Source organism: Lissotriton vulgaris, chromosome 3_1 (assembly GCF_964263255.1).
Source record: "Lissotriton vulgaris chromosome 3_1, aLisVul1.2, whole genome shotgun sequence".
Classification (NCBI taxonomy): domain Eukaryota; kingdom Metazoa; phylum Chordata; class Amphibia; order Caudata; family Salamandridae; genus Lissotriton; species Lissotriton vulgaris.
The window spans coordinates 645,121,123-645,137,868 of NC_141689.1; the positions used below are offsets into that span (position 1 = coordinate 645,121,123).

The following is a 16,746-nucleotide window of genomic DNA, read 5'->3' on the forward strand; positions in this document are numbered from 1 at the left end:
ATAAAAATACCCCTGTACCCCAAAACCCTAACCCAGCCCTAAAACCTAAAAATACCCCAAAACCCAAACCCAGCCCTGAAACCTAAAAATACCCCTGTACCCCAAAACCCAAACCCAGCCCTGAAACCTAAAAATACCCCTGTACCCCAAAACCCAAACCTGAAACCTAAAAATACCCCTGTACCCCAAAACCCAAACCCAGCCCTAAAACCTAAAAATACCCCTGTACCCCAAAACCCAAACCCAGCCCTGAAACCTAAAAATACCCCTGTACCCCTTTTCCCAAACCCAGCCCTAAAACCTAAAAATACCCCTGTACCCCTTTTCCCAAACCCAGCCCTAAAACCTAACAATACCCCTTTACCCCAAAACACTAACCCAGCCCTGAAACCTAAAAATACCCCTGTGCCCCAAAACCCAGCCCTGAAACCTAAAAATACACCAACACCCCAAAACATATACCTCAGTACCCCAAAACATATACTCCTATACTCATACTTATTTTTAAAATTACTTAAATTGATATATTTAATTTATAATATAAAAAACATAAATAAATATATTTATTTATAATTAATAATTAAATTAATTAAATAATATTAAATAAAATAAAAAAATATATATACTTACCTATACTTACGTTGTAATGGCATGCGTTGTAATAGCATCTGCTATGTAATGTCATGCGTTGTAAAGGCATGCGATGTAATGGATCCAGCGTTGTAAAAGTTGCGTTGTAATAAAAGTCAGTTGTAAAAGTTGCGATGTAACGGTGCAATATCCTGAACAGATCAGTTGCAGCAGGCAGGACACTAGGGGAGTCTTGTAGGCATCTGGGATACCAGTGTATAGTGATTCCACTGTCTGGGCGGCACTGGGCCTGTGCATAGTCTCCTGGTGCAAAGGGATTCACCTCGACGCACTTGTGCACAGGACCTTGTGATACTGTGAACACTAGTACATCATGGTGCTGGGCTAAGAGGGTAGTGTGGTGTTGGTATATTGTGGGTCTAGACACTTGCTCTTCCCCACCTCCGAAATCCTCCTCCTGTGTTTGAGGTCCCTTTCTTCCAAGAGCTTTGGTGAGCGATCTTAAGGAGTCTGTCTGGAGCTCTCTGCCCCTCCTCTCTAAGAAGAGACTGGTGACAAACTGCACTTGTTATCAACCGTGCGACTAGCTGGTCTGCGGTCATTTTTTTGTTTAAATCTGTTTTCTTTACTTTACATTTGTGTTAATTCACATCATTTGCCTTACCTATTCTGACATTGGTGCCTTTTCCTGTGCAAAATGACGGAGCTTTAAACAGATGTTGAAATTGACAGGTCTGCCACTTATTGATTTCCTGGGCTGATTGCTATAAATTTTATTATGAAGATAAGTAGGCTTCATCTCATAGGGGGCTCGAGTTCATAGCAGTCTCTCCCTGTGTCTGTAACCCACCAAAAAGGGTGGTCCTTGTGAAATCAGACCTCTATAGTGCACATTATAAATAGATTAAAAGGTCGCCAATAATTGGAAACTCTTAGGCAAAAACTCACCTAACATTTTAATCATATCCTAACGACGTGAGTGGCTGCAAATAGATGTGACTGTGATCTGCCAAATACTGATGAAACAGAGACATAGCGGCCTAATAAATGTCTCCATTTCCTTTTACACTATTAAAGTCCGCACCAACATTATCATAAACAAAGGTAAGACAAGCGTAAGGTATAACCAACGCTAAACATAATGAATAGATTGTTAAAGGGGCTTTGCAGGACGAGGCTTTATTCAGGCCATTTATGCAGTGAGGCGATTCTGGAAACAGGACAATAAACAGAGCAGGTCAACAGGCATGTGACAGTGGCAATCACAGGATGTAGGTAGGCAAGGCTTTAAGTGGGCTGGGTCCCGCCGGTGCAGCGCACCAGCAGGTCTAAAAAGCAGGTGCCGAGATGGGTTCCATTCGGGCTCTTCATATTTAGGTTGAGTATCGAGTCAGCAGGCATGCTGCTCTGTGGGACTTGTAATGGAGTATGGAATAGATGCCCGGCTGACTCTCTGCCCATACTTGTCATTGGCTTGTGTTATTGCCCTTCGTAAATGCTGGCTTCTGAATCGTTAATAGGCTTGTTAGTACAACCTCTTTTTGCATCTATAAACTTCTCACCCCTTGAAACTCTTTCTCACACATTATTTATACTACTCTATCTAGAGTTCATTCCCCACTTCATACACAAACTACCAATCCCTCTCAATCTTACTTTCTATCTATTCTATACAACTCTCATCCTTATCTATTCACCATTCTGCATAGTTCAAATATACAAATATACTACACACACACAATTCCACACCGCACAAATTCACAACTTACAAATCCAAATTAAACCACATAATTCTACTGCAAACAACATACATCTACTCCACTACAAACAATAAACATAAATAAAAATACAATAACATTATAACACCAATAGCTCTAACTCACAAATGGGGGACCGATTGCATTGCAAATGCTTGTTTTTTTGGATCCTTACACTTTTCACTGCGGTTGGCCGTTGATTTATGTGTTTCAGATGGGAAGTAGAGACTTTTGTTTACAAAATTGCTTTTGATACTTTTGTATTTTAGGACCGCAGTATACTTTTCCATTATTGCCGAAGTGTTTTGGGCTGTTTTCTCTTTCGTCTGTGTTCGGTTTGTTAAAATGGTGATTGTATTATTTTTAAGTTTTGAGTTTTCGGTGCTCCAGCTGCAAAGTTTGTTCTCTATAAAAAATACTTAGACATCTATTTAAGAGCAACTACCTGAAGATAACAATATTCTGCAATTGTGTTCAGAATTATTAGCTAGAAAGCGAAGATGTTCATTTCTGCATGCACCTTAATCAATGGTAAATAGCCTTCTTCTAGTTGTGTACTTCTACCTACCAATCTGGTGTTAGTTGGGATAGTTTTATTTTGTTGATGACCTTTTTGAATCATACAAAGTTTTATTAGGAACACACTTTGGGTGTCCTTTTCAGAGGTAATCATTTTAGCTCACAGATTTGCTAAACTGATGTTGTTGCGGGCGAGCCATATCTACACATTTTTATAATGTTTGAGGTCGCTTTTAGTGTCATGCTGCCTCTTTCTTTGAGTTATAGTAGTCATATTACACAAATTGAACAATAGGTAGAATTGAACCGTTTATACTTTTACAATAGAATATTACGGCACAGTTTAAAATAACAGGTCAAAATCGAGAGAACCTCAGGCGCTAATAGTTGTAAGTGTAACTGCATAATAACAAGGGTATTGATATTGATGTAAAAAGAGAGTCCTTAAGAGTCATATGACATCATTTATATTTCATGGAGTTATATAATTCAGCTGATCTAGCTTCTAGCATCCTTTGTATCCTGTACCTTTTCCAAGGCAGAAGAAAGGCTTGTTAACGCCCACTCTCAAGGATTCTTGTCTGAGATTGAAATTACCTAATTGATTTGGAAGTAATGTCGTATCTGCCGAGCTACAAAAGGATGGCTTTTCACAAAATCGACCATCTTCAGGTAGCGGCAGTCTGTGATGTTCTTTGCTATGAGGCTGCTCTATTGCTCCACAAGTGGATGAGTAGCCAATAATGATTTGAAGATGTTATCTACAGGGGGCTACTTGGGAATCTCTTCATATCTTTTATGAACTGTGGTCTGAGTCAGGACCTTGAGCTGGTCCCGGGTTTGACTTTGTTTTGGGCATTTTGATTTGGAGGTATTTTCATGATATTCCATTCAACATCTTTGCTCGAACAAACTCCAGTTCTAAAGTTTTCATAGAACATCTGTTCTTACTTGAGCAAGACATTGTATTTGGTATGTTACACATCATTTTTCATAGAACTGTCTGGAGCTCTTGTTCTGTGAGTGTGAGGATGCTAATGCAAATGGTGCATGTGTTGCAATTCTTAAAGAAGCCTCAGTTGTAATGATGTGATCATTGCACACGGCATTGCTTGGAATATGGGACACCAGTCAGCGTCCTGAAATGTTTGCATTTTGAAATCCCAAACTTCTGACTCGAGGTATTCCTCAAGATGACATGAGCGTCCTGGATCGAATCTAGCAGAATCCTGATTGACTTCTAGCTCGTGTTGTCTTATTTATGCTCGTCTCATGTTCTCTCTGTTTATTTGGAATATTTATTGGATTAATTTACAGTCACGGTTCAAGGTTTTTTTTCTTTTGAAGGTGCAGGTACTTTAATTAAAACTGGTAGAAAAAAGCAGTTGTTCTTCTGAAGCTTTGAGTGTATGTGTTTTAATTTCGTTGTTTGTGGTTTTCGTCTTCTGGCGCCAGTTTTATTGAGTGATAGGCAATGTTAGCATCCTGTCAAGTGATACAATTTTATTTACACACTTATCACTTCGAAGTCTGATGTTAATAGCACCCTTTTCTTGAATTTTGACTTGTATTTACGAAGTTATACATACTCCTACACAATACAATAATTTATCATTTATTTATTAAGGAGTTTTATATAATGCTAGTCCGACCCAAAGGTATCGGAGCGCTTTACAACACTTTGTAAAGAGGAAAACACATATTATAGTGGTAGTGAACAGGATGCCACAAGGTGCAGTAGAGGTCTTCGCGCTTTGTCTAACGATTGAGGGAAAGGTTCATAGTCTCGTAATAGTGAACACAGTAGTTCAAGTCGCACATCCTTCCGATCCAGGGTGATAGTGGGGAGGAGTCGTGCTGGAAGTGAGTAATAGGTCTTGGTTTCAAAGTGTCATTGTGCCGTAGTGTGCACGCCTGTGAGTTTTGGTTGCAATCTATCCCCGTTGTATAACAATAGAGGGAAAGTTACATTGTCTTGTGATAGTGAACACAGTAGTTCAAGCCGCGCATCCTTCAGATCCAGGGGGATAGTGGGGAGGAGTCTGGCTAGGAGTGAGGCCCAACCCTTGCACTTAAAATTGAACATTAAAACCACATACAGCAGAGACGTAAGAGATTTGCCAAGTCATAATCTCATTTGAATGATAGACGGTCCAACAAGTGGATACCACAATGTTCTGCCCAACAATCGTTGCATAGCTGTTCCTTCATGGCTAGTCTTCACCTGAAATAAATGTGTTCTTTCCTGTAGATGTCTTTCTTACACACCTTTCTCATTCTCCTACTAGGTTGATGCAGGAGGGCCTCGAAGGAGACGTCATCAGGGCCCAGGAGCTGCCACGACTCCTAGCAACCATCAGCAAAAGTGTGACGGGGCACTTGTTGTCCTGGGACTTTGTGAAGGATAACTGGGATGCCCTCACAGTGAAGTAAGTGGAGAAATGTTTGGCGAGAGGAACCAGCCATGAAACAGCCACAGACCGAATTACCGATCACACCACAGCTTTTGCAATACAAAGAAACAAAACACAGACACACCCCATACCGCCCCCTCTTGCAACCGAACCCCAAATGCACCTTCCCCAAGAAGGCAAATCAATTGTCTAATGATGTCTCATACTAGAGAAAAGTAACCAGGTGCGGTTCCTTCGTGAGGGCGTATTGGTGTCGCCACCTCATTATTTTGCCCCAGGTAGCTGTCAGAAAAACTAAAAATATGTGTAATAAATGTTATTAATAACTTTTATAAGTGTAGTGTTTCCTTACACTTATCACTCAGCCCGCCCACGGCAGTCAGCGCAAGTCTCCGCATTGGGTGATCATGTGAGTGTGACTCACGTCATTACATCTGCCTGGGCTTCTCGGCTTAGGGAGGTAGGGCTAGGAGGAGTCAGTCAGTTAGTAAGGGCAGTGTAAACAACTGCGCATGCCGGTTGGTCGGTGCCTTTCCCTGACCAGCCGAAATGCACAGTTATCAGCACACTCTCCTCTAGAATGAAGGAGCCGGGGGGAGGGGTGTCAAAGTCACATGCCCGGTCTCCTGATGAGCGGCGAGTTGTCCTGCCCTGGCCAATCCAGGCGCTGCTTTGTAGCACCTGGCTTGGCAGCTTTAGCATCTCTAGGCAAAGAATGGAGAGCCAGAGGTAATGGGCATGTCCACGGGACTTGGAGCATATTAAAAAAATCACAAGGCTTTATTCTGAAACCGAGCAGTGATTGGTCAATCTGCCCTGGCTCTCAGCCTCTCTCTCTCTCCCCGCGTGCGTAGGTATACACCAGTACGCACAACAACAGGGAGTGTGGAGAGAGAGAGTCAAAAGGAGAACTCCCGGCCTGAGCTCCCCGTCGTGGTGGCCCCTTGCCTGAGCCGATGCCAGGCCTTTGAAATTACATCAAAGGCAGTGACCCTTCCCTGCCGTTGATGTAACTTCAGAGACTCGTTTTTCAGTTTCATATAGTGCAAACTTGGAGCGCTTTACATGAGCACCAGTTACCAGGACATACAGGCAGTGACCGGTTGTACTGGTCTTTACATGAGCACCAGTTACCAGGACATTTTATATGTCCTGGTAACTGGTGCTCATGTAAAGCGCTGCAAGTTTGCACTAAATAAAACTGAAAAAGGAGTCTCTTTGAAGTTACGTCAAAGGCAGTTATGACCGGTTACACAGTACTGCCCGTCACTGCCTTTAATTTAACTTTAAAGATACTCGTTTTTCACTTTTATTATAGCGTTAACTTAGAGTGTTTTACATGAGCACCAGTTACCAGGAACTATTATATGTCCTGGTAACTGGTGCTCATGTAAAACGAAAAAAACGGAAAAAGCGAGTTGCTGAAGTTTCATTAAAGGCAGTGATTGGTTGTACTATTGCAGACTTAAGGTTTTGGACATATTTGAATCACAGGATATTGAGCCAACTTGAGGCTCGAACATGATTTCTCAGCTCTAAAGTCGGTAGCTCTAGCCTTACGACACAACCTCGCCCACAAGAACGGAAGTATTTGCAATATTATGTTCAAAAAGTCATAGTAGTTGCTCATTGATCTTATGCAATTTGTAGCCATTGACAAAGCCAATAGTCCGGGCTTAGTGTATGTAGGAGCAATGTTACTTGTTGTGTTATATATCTGGACATATGGACAGAAGCAGCAAAATACCACTGGGGCACACACTATGCTAAGCACAGATTTTTAACTTGACTGTCTTAAGACACGGCCGAAATTACAGCTGCCTTGGCCCTATGAGAGACCCACAGTTTTTTCATCCCACTTGAAGCCCTGTGTGTCACTGAAAGAAAATGAAAGAGGACACTCTCGGGAGGCAGAGAAGGAAACCATGATGGTGCCCAAGAGGTTAAATGCTCATGCGGGCACCAGTGCAGGAGTCTGGCAGTCCAGTCCCCATGATGCGGCCAATCCTCAGATCTTGTAGATACTACTTCTGGATTGAAGAACTAATTTGTTAACCTGACACAGGGCAACTGGAAATGTTTTTGAGGTGTGTGATTCACTGCAGCATGGTTTCACAACTCAATCATCAGCTTTAGACAGGAATGGTGTTAAGCTTGGCTTTTTATGCAATTCAAAAGACTCCTTCCAGAAGTGAGCTCTGGACCATCATCATGTATCCATTTGTTATCTCATTCTCACAGGCACCTATGAGGGAGGATCTCAACAAAAATTTACAATAGTCACCATTTTGTTGCAATTAAAAAAATGGATGAAAATTTCTCTATATTTACAATGCAATTACATTTTCAAATAAAAAATCGAATTTTTCAACATGTAAGTATCAGGGACAGAAAACCATGACCGTAATATGGCAGAGTAAAATGAGAATGTTTTGTGTTTGTGTGTTGACGTTCACAGCTATTAAAAACAGACATGCTGATTTTGTCTACAAAAAGTGAACAATACGTTAATCCTGACATTTCTTCTTGAATGCTTCTAGTTTGACCTGCATGCTGCTAGTTTATGACCTGCTTAGTTGTTTGATAAATAAAAATATCTGTGAGGTAATCAGGATTGTTATCTTGAAGTTTGATGTGAAGCTCTGTGGTTCTACTGAATAAGCAGCTACCTATGTTATCATATGACATCTCTTTATTAATAAAACTGCACTTTCACAATTGCTTTATTAACCTTCTTGCCTTCTCAAATTTCCTTGAAAATGCACCGTCTGCACACTCTTTTTCCAAAATTTTCTCGAGGGAGAACCCCCAGCAAACCCCCCTAGGTCGTTCAGACTCGCTCGCCGCGGTGCACTCCAACACAAATTTTACGCCTTACCACTTTTAGTTTTTACCAGCCTTAACATTACATACATCTCACGAATGTACTAGGAGGTCCCACTGTTTTCAACAAATTCTGTTTTGTTTACTAGTGATGTTATGCACTTAAATATTTCTGTGAAAAAGCGAGGGGAGTGCAGAAGATTTCCACTTGAAGTTGCAGAGTTTTTCTAGAGAAACACGTTCAAATGTTATTGAATTGTTCTGTTCTCCTGCTTCTTTTGCAGATGAAAACCTTAAATTTGAAAATAGTGCTTACAGGCAGCATTCATTTTAATAACCATGCTCTTGTTTTCAACGTGCAAATGTTTCAAAGTAAAATGTTCAACCAGAGTTCTGAGCCTCTAATAAACAACTCTCCGCCTTCCTCGAGACAAACGGATCCCTCGACCCCTCGCAGTCCGGCTTCCGAGCAAACCACAGCACCAAGACTGCCCTCATCGCAGCTACCGACGACATCCGGTCCCTGCTCGACAAAGGGGAAACAGCCGCCCTCATCCTCCTAGATCTCTCTGCAGCCTTCGACACTGTATGCCACCGCACCCTAGTACTGCGCCTCAGCAACACCGGAATCCAAGGAACGGCCTTGGAGTGGATCATCTCGTTCCTCGCCGGAAGAACCCAGAGAGTCCGCCTCCCCCTGTTCCGCTCCACGGCCATCAAAGTCATCTGCGGCTTTCCACAAGGATCCTCGCTCAGCCCCATCCTCTTCAACGTCTACATGAGCCCCTTGCAGCCATCGCACGCCAACACAACCTCAACATCTTCTCCTACGCTGACAACACCCAGCTGATAACTCTCCCTCACCAAAGACCCCACCACCGCCAGAACCAGCCTCCAGGAAGGAATGAAAGACATCGCGGAATGGATGAAGCTCAGCCGTCTGAAACTGAACTCAGACAAGACGGAAGTCCTCATCCTGGGACCTTCCCCCTCTGCCTGGGATGACTCCTGGTGGCCCCCGGCCCTGGGCCCCGCCCCCATGCCAACGGACCATGCACGCAACCTGGGCTTCATCCTGGACTCCTCGCTCACAATGACCAAACAAGTCAACGCTGTCTTGTCATCCTGTTTCAACACCCTGCGCATGCTCCGTAAGATCTTCCCGTGGATACCCACCGAAACCAGGAAGACGGTCACCCAAGCCCTCGTCACCAGCCGACTGGACTACCGGAACACCCTCTACGTGGGAACCACAGCCAAACTCCCGAAAAGACTCCAGCGCATACAGAACACTTCGGCACGACTCATCCTGAACATCCCCCGCCACGACCACATCTCGGCCCATCTGAGAAACCTGCGCTGGCTCCCCGTCAGCAAGAGGATTACGTTCAGGCTCCTGACGCACGCACACAAGGCTCTCCACGACACGGGCCCCAAATACCTCAACAGCCGCCTCACATTCTACACACCCACCCGCCAGCCTCGCCCTCGCCTCCATCCCCGCCCTCGCCTCCATCCCACGAATCCACAGAACCACCGCCGGAGGAAGATCCTTCTCCTACCTGGCGGCCAAGACATGGAACTCCCTCCCCACCCACCTTCGGCTGACCCAGGACCATCTCTCCTTCAGGAAGCAACTCAAGACCTGGCTGTTCGAGCAGTAGCAGCTCCCCCTCCTCCTAGCGCCTTGAGACCCTAGCGGGTGAGTAGCACGCTTGACAGATTTTTGCTGATTGATTGACTGACTGTGACATTTTCTCACCACATTCCGGTATCAAAATCTAAAGTGGTGGATTCTGAAATAAATTGAAGTTACAGGGCAACGTTTTTTTTATTTTTTATTTCTTCATCATTTGCTTATACAGCAATTCCACTGCACTCTTCATTTTAGCAAATACATGTCTACAAATGTAGTTATTCCGTAATTTTCTAGAAATAATAAAGTTAAAAAGGACCGTATCAGCACCGCATTTTAAATTGTGCATAGCTCATATGTTTAACCACTTTTACTGAATTGTTCTTTGTTTTTCTATCTAGATTCCAACCTGGGTCCTTTAGTATCCAGAGTATTGTTACTCGGACTACCGCACAGTTCTCAACAGCAGCCCACCTCCAAGAAGTGAGTGGATGATTTTTATTTATTTTTTATTTATATGTTTTATTTTTGTAAATTATTTACAATCTTCGACCTAGCTGGAAGTAACGTAGTTAGTTGCTAACAATTGCATTGCAGATAACAAAACAACCAGCATCCTGCATCAGCACCACCTGCCTTGAGGAATCAATAGTACCCACTGTATCAGACCCATAAACAGTGAGTGTCCGCTTCATTGAGGAGCGACTAAAGCAAAACATGAACTTAGAGATAGTCCAAGGAGAACCCTCATCTCACCCCTCAATCATCAAAGCTTCTCACAAAAGATATTGCTTCATAAACACTTTTCCTCCATTTGTGGAACACTCGCAGTTGGATTTGGAGCTCCACGGAAGCCTGAAAGCCCCTGACTTCCAGTAACACTTTCCTCCATGCTAAGGTTTCTGAACACTCCTCTGGAAAGAGAAGCAGACAAACGACCCTCCTCTTGGATCTCTTTTTTTGTACACTGCTTGCAATAGGTTATCTTGTTGGTCATCGGATTGAAGTACAATCATGACGTTTCCACCTCCTGTCTCACCTCCTCAGGCCTTATATGTAGGGAGCTTATAGGCTTTGAAAGCCATTGCTCTTACCTCCTTGTCAGCCAGGATACACAGGTCTCTTGACAGCTAATCCAGTAAAACCTACATAGTCTTTAGGTTATGGGGGCATAAAGCCAGGGTGTCCAGCACTCAAACCCTGACACCTCGCCACTGATTTGTAACCGTCTCTAACCTAGTGTCCAACTTAGACACTACTAACCTTACAGCCCTCAGCAACCATAAAGTCGTCAAACGAGTTATTTGTTGCTTTCCAGAACCTGGACCTTAGTTTCCTCTTATTACCCCCCCCCCCTCTCCGACCCCCCCCATTCAATTCATACCATCTTGCTTGACAAGCCCTCAACTTAGTCCCCCACTGGCTTTAGTGCAACCTTAGTAATAGCCATTGCCAGCTACTCAGGAAGAGTATTCATGGACCTTAGCAGTATCCTCTCCCCATTACTCAGTTCCGCATCATCAGGGAGGTGACAGTACAATACCTTCTGATTCAGCTTGAAGCTTTTGTCTTGAAAACGTCTTCCTTCTGTTACTTAGATTCCACCTTACCATGCCATGCAAAAATGCCAGTGGAAGCACGGTTCTCCAGTGAGATGCAGCCTCTAAGTGTAAAGGGTTGGGGGCGGGACCCCTCCACTGGATGTAGACCCATCTCATTCTTAGCAACAGTGCACCGTTTTCCATTAGGACAGTCCACTATTCACTCATGGCAATTTTTTATAACTTAAATCTGTTCAAACTCCTGCCAGCAAACCATGTCCAAGCAAGAGAACTCTGCAGCACTGGGGGGGAGGGCTTTCTCAGGAACACGATGGCCGCTTAAACCCGAAGCTCCGTGGAGCCGACACAAGATCTGGCAAAGATCTGGCAAATAATCCTACAACTGAGGCGCATATACTACTAATAAATAGCTGCTGCGGCGCCGGAGGGGACCCGGAGAGGTTGTGGCGAGCCGGTCCCACAACTGCTGACTCCCCGGAGGCAGGAAGAGCTGGAAAGATCCTTCGCAGCTGGGCCCCGAAACGCCCCGGCCTACTGTAGCGTACGGAAGCGGCGGGCGCTGCCACTAGTGCAAATACGGGGAAGGGGCGCATCATGTGAAGGACCTTTGCACCAGCCTGGTGAGAACTCTGCATATACAGGGGCAAACGCTGCGAGTTACGGATGAGGTGCGGAGAGAGACACTGAGAGTAGATAGTGCCATTGTAACCCTGGGGCCGTCTATTGCTTACACACAGCTTGCCCAAACCAATAAAGCACGCAACAGGCCTGTCCCGCGACTGGGAGGTCCTACAAGTATTTCCACCGGCTAGCCTCTCTGATGCACGGGCTCACTAAGAGGAGACAGTGATGGACTGAGCTGAACCCGAGGCTGTGCCCCTCTACACCGAGACGTTGGCTTGCTGGTCTGGCTACACCCTATGTCTATTGCCTGTGCACGGTGAGATTTGCCACGCGGTGTAAAATAACGGCAGCATGGTGACTCGGAGAGAGCGCTCTGGAGTCCCCACTGGCCACGGTGGTTGTGTGTTAAGAGTCTGAAACCGTGGGCAGAACTTACCTAACCCAAAGAATCCCCTTGCCTGTTGTCGCCGCCTGAAGTGTGCACTCGTAACAAGAATGGGCAAAGGCGATAAGACTCAATCCAAGTTGTCCTTCGAACAAAGACGATCCAAGTCGCAAGACCCTGGCCCAGGCAGGGGTACGGGGGCGATGGCGCCAGTGCAGGAGGATGCAGATGAAGACATCCGCTCTATCCTAAAGTCCATGGAGCAATCATTACAGAGCGGCATCACTGTGTTGGGCACTAAAATGGACGCCATGTCTTATAGGATGGATAGAATAGTTGAGCGATTGGACAAACACGCCGAACGATTGGATATGTCCGAGAGGCGTCTCACGGAGGTTGAGGAGGCTCACACCACGCTGGATGCTGACCATAAGCAACTGGGAAAAGTCATTTGCATCCTGAAGGATAAGACAGAGGATATAGAAGCGAGTTCCCGGCGCTGCAACCTACGGCTTGTGGGCCTTCCCGAAACAACAGCTACAGGCAATATGGAACAATTCATGGAGAAATTGCTGGTCTCTCTGCTGTGGGAAGGTGTCTTCTCGGCAATGTTTGTTGTGGAGAGGGCACATAGGGCCCTGGGGCCTCGTCCGCCGCGGTGCGCCCCCGCGACTCATCATTGCGAAACAGCTCAATTACCACCATCGGGACGCTGCCCTGCGTGTGACCAGTGAAAAGAAAATCTTGAAGTACGAGGGGTCGGAACTCTCCTTATTTCCTGAGTTTACTGCTAGGGTACAGGAGGCCCGCAGACATTTTGTGCCCCTCAAAAAGCAATTGCGCGAGCTGGGTGTGGATTACGCCATGCTGTACCCTGCAAAGCTTCGAGTGAACAGACAGGGGAAGTCGCACATATTTACGGACCCCAAGGTTTTGCAGCAGGCTATCAAGAACTGGGCCCAGGACCGGAAGACCAGCCTGATAAAGTTCAGGTGGACATAGGGCGAGGTGCTTAATGTACCCAGACATGATCCTTTATATACTAACATGGGACCCCTCTGCCACAATTTGAGCCCAATGTTGAAATTTAGGGGGCTGGTGGGTAATATCAACTCGTTGGGTTTCACTACACATGCTAGGGGAGTACTGAACTGGGTTAACCCCAGGTCTTCGCTTACACTCACACTCCTTAAAGGGGATCCTGAAGGCAGATATGTCATCTCCAAATGCACAGGCAGGGGTTCAGACCTGCTTATAGTTAATGTTTATGGCCCCAACTTTGACTGCCCAGAATTCTTTAGAGACATAGCTAAAATAGTTACCCACTGGGGGGATGCTAAGATCCTTTGGGGAGGAGACTTTAACTTGGTCATAGACCCGGACAGGGACAGATCTGTCGGACCTACCAGGAGCCCATCGGCGGCTGCCAGGAAGCTTGAAGAGGTCTTAGTGTGTTTGGATGTGAGTGATGTGTGGTGTGAAAGGAATGCAGAGCAGGGAGGCTACACACACTACTCGGCATACCACGACATACGTACACGGATTGATTACTGGATGATTTCAAATGCACTGATCCATAAGGTACGGCACTGCTCGGTGCTGCCGCGCACGCTCTCGGACCACTCCCTGTTACTGTTGGTGCTGGAGACTCCGGGTAGATCAGTGTTTTTCACAAGTACATTTGCGTGGACACATTCAGCCACTTCAGTGATGCTGAAACAGTCTTTTGCAAAGTGTAACTGTGCTTGCAAAGTGTAACTCTGTACTGTCTTTGTGTTTATTGTGCTTGAAACTTCAAGCAGATAGCTACAATCCAATCTGTTGTTCAATCTATGGTTCTGCACACATCATCTTGAAGACCTCATTATGATCTGATTTCAGAGAAACTGGCAATTCATACCTGGGCATCAGTTTTTGCAAATAACAAATTTGCTACTATACAGTTGTCATTTTTCTCATATTTTCTTCCGATACAACCTTATTGTTGTGCTTATAAAATATTTTCTCTTACCTCTTTTAGTTCTTTACAAGTGTCAGCATTAAATAAGCATTAAATAAACAGTATCCTTTTCAGATTCATCTGTGAAATTTCTAACAAGACACAATATTGTATAACTGAATTAGCATTTGTCTCTCCCATGACAATAATGACTCCCATTTGAGCAGTTATACTGCATGTTACGGGAAGGGCAATCAATTTTGAATTTTGGGCTGATGTAACTATGGAAAGCCATGAAGCTCTGACAACATAATATATAGGGAGCACAGCTTGTGCTGCTCCTCATCTGTCATTGTTACCTTTCAAACCTTGGCAAACTGCAAAAAGGACATTGTTTGGTTCAATCAGACGTTCATCCTTGAAGTCTAACCTGAGCTTTATGCATAGATTCAGGACACCTAGACATTCAGGTTCAGTTTCATCACAAAAGCTCAATACATTTGAATTCAGACATTTCTTGGTCACAGTTTTTTTTGCAAAACAACTTTACAAAGGAAGGAACCTTTTCAGAAATTGGACATTTTATCATGATTTTCTCACTCTTTTTGTGCCTGACATTTACCATAGATACTAAATTAAGGCAGCTGGGCATTTCTGTGACATTGGGGCCAAGGGTCATTGGGAAATACGTCACAGACCTTTGAACACATTCATGTTTTTGAACAGGCACTGAGAGGGCGCAGCCCTCGCTCTCACTGCAAATTGGTGTATTTTCTTTTAAATAAACTTGCACTCCTAGTGCGGGGGTGCAATACTTTTACTCTTTCAACTCTAGGAATGCTTTTGTGCAATTGTTGTCCAGTGGAAGCGGATCAGACACATCCTTGTGTGTCAGCCTCAGTAAAGGCTTAGCCACTAGGGAAAGATTTGGTAACCACTCACTACAGCAGCCATCCTTTCCCAAAAAACATCCTGACTTGTTTCTGAATTTGAGGTGAATTCATCTAATGAATTATTTCCACTCTCTCTGGTGACCCCTTTCTAGCTCCTTGTCTAATTATGTGTCCGAGGCATTTATCTTCTTTTTAACAGTATTCCTGCCTATTCTCATGCAATAACACTGTGACATGAACTTGAAAAAAAACAATAACAGTAAGCCATTATTCAGCACATGGAATGCGAAAAAATATATTGGCTGGATTCAGTACCATAGGACAACCTAGAAAAGTTATACTGCTCTCCTGCAATATTCTGTTTTTTTCATTTAGTTGCTGTGACCCTGTGATCAGAAAGTTACATAAACTTCCAATCAATTCCATCAAAAATCCTTTAATGAGTTTATCTCCAATTATTAGTAACATTTCTGCAACTGATGGTGTTCTTGCACACATCATCTGGTTCTAATTTGAATAAGACATGTTCTGTATGTTTTATTAATCTGACATCTTTCTCTGTGAGCTCCCTTCTATGTTTATTATTTCTATGAAATCATAATGTAATTTTTCAACTGTAATTTCTGCTATAGCTGTCTCTTGGTGGGCCATTGTAGAATGTACATCCTCATCAGGAATCTGATAATGAACATTATCTACTACTTCCTGGTGCGCACTATACTTGACAATAGCCACTCGCTTTGGTAGTGTTAATGCAGTCAGCAATTTTGAACTAACTCTCCATGCCGTCGCCACAATTGTATGCAGTGTGGTAATAGCATAAGCTGCAGTAGTGGTGCCATCGGGTAGCTTAAATAAAGATCCATCTACATACAATTCACCCTGAACATCGGGCAGGGGCATGTCAGTCAGGTCCACTCGACCCTTTGTTCTTCAGTGGTAAAAATACAGTCATGTATATCCCTGGACTAATCAGAGGGCAATGGCCACAAAGTAGCTGGATTCAAAGTCAGGCAGCTTTTAAGTGTAAAATGTGGTGCTAACAAAGTGCTTAGTCTGATTCAATAATATATCAACTGAATGGGGAACAAAAACCGTCATTTTGTGGTCCAGTACAAGTCCTGCTGATTGAAATGGCAGTTGCTGCCACAGATTTCAGGCAACCATATATACTTTTTGCATTTTAAGTCCAACCCTTCTCTCATCACTTTCTACACTCTCTTCTTGTGCTTTTATTTGTAATTCTTTATTTTTTTGTACAGTAGTCTGTTCTTCAAATTTCTTCCTATCCTTTTCTTTAATCTGTTTTTGTTTAATTTGTTTTCTCCATAACCCTACGGCATCAAACATACTCTGCCTACTTTTTCTTTTAAAGAGCTGCTCTTCTACATATTGCGGTGTGTTTAAATCAAAGGTACCATTTAAGTGGCCACTGTAAACTGGCATCTGCCTTCATACATAAGTTCCACAATGTGCTAAACAGTATGGAAGAAATACCGTATTTAATGTACATTTCATAATTCAGAGTGCTTCTAGAAGCGCTGGCTGTCGTTCTTCCAAAACATTTGTCTTGCTGTAAAACAACATAATGTTGTGCTCAAAA

General features: G+C 43.9%; 1 protein-coding gene across 1 annotated transcript in view; it reads left to right on the forward strand.

Annotated features, from left to right (window-relative positions):
* LNPEP (leucyl and cystinyl aminopeptidase) overlaps window positions 1–16,746 on the forward strand; it is a 324,877-nt gene that overhangs the window by 284,050 nt on the left and 24,081 nt on the right. Inside the window, exons 16-17 of the mRNA XM_086960959.1 lie at window positions 5,156–5,296; window positions 10,142–10,223. Of these exons, the coding sequence (XP_086817085.1) occupies window positions 5,156–5,296; window positions 10,142–10,223 (223 nt within the window). The remainder of the gene's footprint in view (window positions 1–5,155; window positions 5,297–10,141; window positions 10,224–16,746) is intronic.